Source organism: Monomorium pharaonis, chromosome 11 (assembly GCF_013373865.1).
Source record: "Monomorium pharaonis isolate MP-MQ-018 chromosome 11, ASM1337386v2, whole genome shotgun sequence".
Lineage (NCBI taxonomy): Eukaryota > Metazoa > Arthropoda > Insecta > Hymenoptera > Formicidae > Monomorium > Monomorium pharaonis.
The window spans coordinates 11,429,407-11,436,770 of record NC_050477.1 but is presented as its reverse complement, the minus strand read 5'-3'; the positions used below and the strand labels follow the sequence as shown (position 1 = coordinate 11,436,770).

At 26.3% G+C, this 7,364-nt stretch overlaps 1 protein-coding gene across 2 annotated transcripts; it reads right to left on the bottom strand.

Moving 5' to 3' along the window:
• Positions 1-813: 813 nt before the first annotated feature.
• Positions 814-3,654, bottom strand: LOC105835453. 2 transcript variants are annotated; one of them, XM_012678755.3, is made up of 6 exons: positions 3,497-3,653; positions 2,555-2,672; positions 2,358-2,448; positions 2,004-2,131; positions 1,488-1,596; positions 814-1,226 (listed from the first exon to the last, which is right to left on the bottom strand). In XM_012678755.3, exons 2-6 carry the CDS (start codon positions 2,594-2,596, stop codon positions 1,090-1,092), a joined length of 507 nt encoding a protein of 168 aa, XP_012534209.1. In that variant the 5' UTR covers positions 2,597-2,672; positions 3,497-3,653; the 3' UTR covers positions 814-1,089. The 2 variants fall into 2 exon arrangements, with proteins under 2 accessions (XP_012534209.1, XP_028046189.1); XM_028190388.2 differs by having other exon boundaries at positions 815-1,226; positions 2,358-2,442; positions 3,497-3,654.
• Between the last annotated feature and the right edge of the window lie 3,710 nt (positions 3,655-7,364).

The following is a 7,364-nucleotide window of genomic DNA, read 5'->3' as shown; positions in this document are numbered from 1 at the left end:
TTCTACCAACAGCCAACAGCTATGTTCCAAATCCAATGGTACCTTTCTGAGCCTTTCTTATGCTGTTACTAACACTCATTTTTTGCGTCAAAAGATGTCATGTAACTAAAAATAACGAATTGATCATGTTTCGAAAAGAGAAAAATAAAAAGAAACAGTTTTAGGAAATTACAAACATGTGAAATGATGGTAATGTTATTGATACACTCACTATTGTTTAAACTGTGCAATTTGTAAGAGAAAATTGTGCAAATAAAACTCGCTTTTGATGAATTTGTTTTTAGCAGATTTTATGTAGAAATGAATATAAAATATGTGTTTATTTCTTTAATTAACCAAGCGGATCATGATTTTTATCGGTATTTGTACGATGCAATGTTTATATAGTTTCCGAGAAATAAATTTAGAAAACTGTTCCAAATTGGGTCCCTTTCCTCTATCTGTATTTCATAATTTTAGATTATAGAGGATAGAAGGCAGTTATGGACTAGATATGCGGTTATAGAATTCACGATATTTCGTATAACTTAAGTGTTGAATTTTGGGGAATTGAAATTACTTTTTCACATACTGTTTAGATGTTTAAGTTATATTAGTCAAATCTCTCAATTAGTTCCGTCGATACAATTACGCAAAGATAATTTTTACTTAAGTAAGACATTAACCAAAATTTTAAACCCACAGTAGAGTTACGAATCATTCAAATTATTCAATTACTCAATCATCGTAGGTCCCTAAGTGAATTATAACGGTGTTTTGGGAAAACTTTCCCAGATTAGTATTATATGTATAAAAAAATAATAGGTTGTGTTTGGCTGTTGTTAGATTTTTATTAATATATGCAACACATTTGCAATACAACTTTTGGCAGATTCGATTATCTGGAAACAAGTAGTGAATGAGTGTAAAACGCTATTTTTATATTTGCTGTGCTTTTATTAAATCAAGAAATTTAAAATAGAATATAAGAAACTACATTTAAAATATTATGGATTTATATTAATAATTACAATGCTTAGAACGTTTAATTTTTCTATTAAATTGCATTTATTCAGCCTGGTCGATTTCTATTTCTTCTTCTATTTTTTTTTATTCGGCCTTTGTTTTTACTCTTTCAGTTTTCTTTTCATGTTTTCCATGTTTCTGTGATTCTATGTTATATGTAGCTTTGACGAGACATACGTAAATAGAGAAACATTTCTCACATTCTTGCGTAATACTTCTCCCTGTAGAAAAAAAAATAAAAATATGATTTAAAAATATTGAAATATGTAACTACATTTTTTAAAAAACTAAAACTACATTTTCTGTTTGTTTGTATTTTAATAGCAAATATATTTTTCCAAAATTAACATTATAAATGTACGCATAAAAGGCATAATGTGTATGCGTGTATATTATATTTCTGTAATAACTTATGTTTAGTAATTATAATTTGTATATGTATATGTATAATTATTATAGGTATAATATAAAACATAACTCACCTTCTTCCATGCATTTACGCACAGTTTTTTTTTGCGAATCATCAACGACTTCAAAAAATTCAGGTAACCTTGCAACAACTTGTGCTTCTTTAATATTTGATCCTTCCATCTAATATTATTAAAAATAAATTATAAATGATGGGAAATAAAAATTATTTTAAAATAAAATTATTTAAAACGTATAAATTAAATAAATTATTATATAAATTTATTTTAACTTCGCTTTATTATGTGCGCTGTATAATATTTAAAATAAATTTATTATAAATTAATATGCATATCTTTAATTGCATACATTGTACTAATAGTGTACTAATATTAATTTCTATAGCAATTTGCGTCAGGTGGATATACCTAATGTGTTATTAAATTTATTAGTAATTATAGCATTACACAAAATTATCAAGTCTTTTATTATTTAGTATATTATTACTTAGGACAGTTTAATCTTGCATTGTTGGATATTATATATATATATATATATAAATGGTGTATAACATCTTTTTAAACACTTACTAAATTTTGTCTTTTTAATATACACGCTAGAAGGCAGCCAGTTTTTTTCATTCTTTCTTCATTTTCAGGTTTAATGTGTACATTAGCTATTATATCTTCTGATGTTAACCAAACTGAGTGAATGTTATCTAAGAAATAAAATTGGTTAATGCAAAGAAAAACATATTTATTGCGAAAATGTTAGCTTATATAAAACAAAAATGTTAGCTTATATAAAACGAAATTGTAAGGAAATAAAATGCCCCATTAAATTAAATAAAACAGAATTACATTTATAAACTTTATTTTAAATTAATTAAGGAAATGGAGATGAAAAATAATATGGGAAATTTGCAATGTATAATTATAACTTACCCGGAGTTATACCAGTTGCATTCATGCAAACTTTATAATCATTTTCATCGTTGCGCTGTTGCTTTAGTTCTGATGAAACAGAAAACTGAAACTTATTAAATATTCTTATTTAATTTTTATTTTATATAACTTTAAATATATAGTATTTTTAATAATTTTTTTGATTTATTAAGATAGTTTATTAAGAAACAACTTACAAAAAGTGTTAAAACACAGGCATAAAATACAAGATCTTTCATTTTAATTTATTTCTTTATCGCACTAAACGCAAAGTTCAAAATAATCGCAGGTATAATGTATATGTCTTTGAAATATCTGCAAAATATAAAACAGATAATTAAAAAAAACAAAATTATAGATCACAAGGTACAGTATACATATAGAATTCCACTTATGCACATCGAAGAACAATACAATTTCGATAACCAAGGTACATAAATTAGAAGTTTTGTATCAATACTTATTAGTTTTTTATGAATACTTATATATTAGTTTCGATAATAAAAATATTCAGAAAATTAAAGTCGATCACATCAAGTTCTCATTATTTAAAGTTATTATTTAAATATTTTAAATAATAACAGCTTTGCTATGAGTTTGTATATTTGAAAACAAACAAGAACTTTGTTCACATTTTGTTCCTATCAATTTTATGCAAATAAACGGAATTCTACTGTACCTGGATTGAAGAAGGTCTATTTAACTTACTTTATTTCTTAAAAACTCTATTAAGAATATTAAAATATATACATTAAGTAAAAATAAATTTTTTTCTTTAATTCAAACAGTGACAAAAATTAAATATCATCCACATAAAATAATTATAAAGAATTTTTTAACTCTGCTTTAATTAGCTTTATATGTTGCTATCAATTCGGTAATACAAATTGACACAAATAAGTGTCATCCTTTCTTTGCTTCTTATTGAATGTCGAGAAGAATAGAATAACATTTTTTGTTGATTATTAAATAAAAAAACTCGTTATATACTTACACATTATAACAACTAAATTAAAAATAACAAAGAAACTAAATATAATATTAATATTTATTTTCTGCAGTTATAAAGTAAATAATACTGTGCAATAATAATAAATCATAAAATAATGTATATTTTATAAACTTTTTAAAATACTTACTATCGATTATAGAGAATTTTTACAAAAATGGCCCACACATCCACTTTGTCACAGTTTTCATTGCATCGAAAGACACCGATTTACTGCTGGTTTTAACTCCCTAACCCCGCTTTACCTACTTCCCATGACACATATCTTTCAAGTACATAATAGATGCATCTAACGACATGTGGTCCAACAAATGTTCTATTGTATCTTAGCATTTAATAAGTAATAAAGGCAGAATGATACTTATGTCGACTTGTGACGTCAACGTCCATTTAAATGTGGATTAACTTTAATTTCGTTTTAACTTACTCGTTATCTAGTTCTTTTACTAATTCTAAGAATTCGTAAGAAATAATTAAATTTTGAGATTAACATTAATCTATGCATCTCTAGAATCGACATCAAGGTCACTTCAATCAACTCCAATTACCTTTAATCGACGCTAATATGTAAAACACAATTTGCTATTAGTTTTTGCAGAATGTATAGACGTCATAGACTAAAACGATATAAATATTATTAAAACTGTTCGAAAACATGATCAAAGATTTCTTATTTTTAGTCAAAATTGTATAATTTTTTAATGCAAATCTATTACTAATTGCAATGAGTGATTAATAATTAATTAAAATTACTTAAAATTAATTAAAATTGTACATATTATTTTATTTTCCTATAAAATTTAAAAAATTACATACTTTTGAAGAATAAATGCAATATAATCTTTCACATTGGATTAACGTAGAAAAATTATGTATTAATTATGGTACTAAATCTATACTTGAAAAAACTGATATAATAAAATCAAATAGTATTCTTAATTTTCAAACTGATGTTATTCGGAATTTGTAATAAAAAAATTACAAATCCAAATATTAAAGCTATACCTACAACAAGCATATCTGTGAATGCAAATAAGTATAAAATTATTAGTTGCAATCTTTCATCACAGTGAGAATATAATCGATATACATTAAACAAACATGATATGCACTAAAAGCGCAAAAAAGCAGTGTTAATAAATAATTAAAGTATAGAGAAATACAACTGGCCTCGAAATGTTAAAAATGCAGTCATATTCTTTGCAAAACAAATAAAATAAAATATATTAGATTATGGAAATATATATACATACATATAAAGTTAACAGATTCAAAAATGAAGCACTTAATTGTAATTTAAAATAAAAGTAATTCTTTAATTTTTACAAAAAGAAGTGAAATCTCATAAAAAAATCTTTAAAAGGTAAAAAAAATAAGCCAAGTACATAAACGCGTGCTTTCAAAAATAATTTTGAGATTATTACAATTAGCCAAGTATATATATATATATTTTTTTTTAAAAAGACTTAAAGAAATTTAATAAACTTTTAAAAATTATATAAATAAAATGAAAAAATAAAATCCATAAAAAACTTAAAAACGTAAACAAGATATGCCACGTACATAAACGTGTGCTTTCAAAAATGATTTTGAGATCAATACAATTAACCAAGTATATTAAAAAAAAAATTTTTATTAACATCGATTTAAAAATTATATAAATAAAATTTTTTAAAAATAATATTAGCCAAGTCTAATTTTAAAAAACTTGGAAAAACACCATAAAAATTTATTTAAAAATTATTTAAAAAATGAAAATGTTATCAGTGATAAGAGATAGTGAAATAGAAAACTTGACGTGCCCGACTCGCATTAATTGCATTCTTGTATATGCATTTATCAATATCAATAACATAGAGCCTTGGAAATACAGAAAAAATACCAGCTTTTTTTGTAAAAATTAATATTATCTACGGGTTTCATGGCCATTGCTACGAAATTCGTTTTCACGTTTTATGTACATAGAGGCGCCAAATAACAGAATCTGTCTGAAATACCGACACATCTACTGACAATTCGTGCAGCATCAATGGATAAAAAAGGTCTACTCTGTGAATTTAATAGATTTCTAAAGATAAGATGTATTTTATACATACCCTAATCGAATAAGATACTAGAATGACGAACAAACTTAATTGATAGAAGTCGATAATATTGATTTAGTGCATATTATTAACAATATTCTGTATGTATTTTTTTGTGGATTTGAAAATCTTTTTCCAGAATTAAAGTATACAGAATATTTCTTAATGGCTGTTCGAAAACTTACTATTACTGTCGTACAATGGTGTACTAAGGTTGCAGTCGGTAATCCCATCTCCTATGGTATAAAGTTGGGACAGCCATTAAGGAGATCCTAAAGTCGTCTATTTTACCGACATTCTGTTCAACCATTTAGTTTCGAATTGAATTTACAGAATTGAAAATCCTTTTACAGGTTTAAAGTACGTACACAAATAAACCTGAGGACGATTAGATTAAGACCAAAAATGCAAAAAAATTTTTGTAATTTATTTGTTCATAAAAATATTCGCTTTAAAATACAAAAGTAATTATGTAGCTTATACGTACAAATGAATGGTGCACCGTAGTTCGAAATAGATTAAGGAATAAAACTATATTCGTCAAATTACGATTACAAGCCGTAAAAAAAAGTTATTTATTGGATCAAATTTTGTTCATTTAAGCACTTTCACTGAGAAATCTGTAGTAAAAGCACTTAAATGAACAAAATTTGATCCAATAATAAATAATAACTTTTTTTCACGACTTGTAATTTGACGAATATAGTCTTACTTCTCAATCTAATCCAAACTTCGGTGTACCATTTATTTGTACGTATAAGCTACATAATTTGCATTTTGAAGCAAATATTTTTATGAACAAAGATAAATAAATGACTCTTCATTATCGACTTCGATCAAGTTTCACGGGCTGTTTAGCATCTTCTTAAGAAACACCCTGTATGTATTAATATCAATTCACCTGCATTTGTGCAAAAAGGCCGTTACGCTCGTGTTGCATATTTTTTTGTTACCCGTGCATTGATGTGTGATTCCTTGAGTGTCTTGGGTACTCGCAAATTGACAGAACAAGTTAGATTTGTGAAAGTGACAAAGCGTCGGTAAATGTCGGTAAGTGTTGGATAGTGTCTGCAAGAGTTATCAAATGCATGTCATGAGATTATGCGTGCTGAAATGTGGCTAAAAAGACGCGCTGAAAAAGTCGTGCTGAAAAATTTTTCGTCATGATTCACGCTATATATTGATAAGATAAAAACTGTGTGTAAAAATGTTAAAGTATTGAAATCTGTAACTTTACCCACAGAAAAGCTATTAATTTCCATATTGTTGAATAATAGTTGGTATATGTTATAATTTTATATACTATACAAAAAAAAAATGCACAGCTTTTTCTAAAAAATATTTAAGATAAAATGCACTTTGAAATTTTATACGTAAAATTAGCAATAATAAAATAATTAATAATAGATAATAATTTTTAAGAAGCATGAATAAAAAATAAATCACGTAGACATTATTTTTCATCTTATCCAACATTGACAAAAAATTGTCAAATAAAGTTATTGAAACTCAATTATATAAGTTTTTATTGATACCATTGTATTTCTGCTTCTTATATTAATGTTACCGTTCGGATTTTACTTTCCTGTGATTGTTTGATCTAAAGGCCTTTATGTCGGTATACTCGCCAAATTCTTATTGCACATAAAAATCCTAGCTATGAGAAGATGTCGAAGTTGAAAATCGCGTCAAGCCATCGGCGGCCGTCTCGCGGGAGACGTTACCGTCTCAGGCACGCTGGTGCTGGTACGTGCCTAGAAAGGGGAGACCTATCCCAAAAGAGCGATTCCAATTGCTTTGTTCGGCAAAGGAGCCGTGGTGATCTTCATTAGCGAGTAAGCTACTATACCGGTCCTCTCTGCTTGCTACATGTGAACAAATGCGCACTCACACATTCCTAAAATTTAGGGGATA

What these genes read in the sequence shown, in the direction of transcription:
- LOC105835453 (XM_012678755.3), bottom strand. Translation starts at nt 2,596, where the DNA reads ATGAAAGATCTTGTATTTTATGCCTGTGTTTTAACACTTTTT. An exon ending in CCTGTGTTTTAACACTTTTT is followed by an intron (nt 2,449 to 2,554) that starts GTAAGTTGTTTC and finishes ATATTTAATAAG; the next exon opens with TTTCAGTTTTCTGTTTCATC. An exon ending in TGCAACTGGTATAACTCCGG is followed by an intron (nt 2,132 to 2,357) that starts GTAAGTTATAAT and finishes TTTATTTCTTAG; the next exon opens with ATAACATTCACTCAGTTTGG.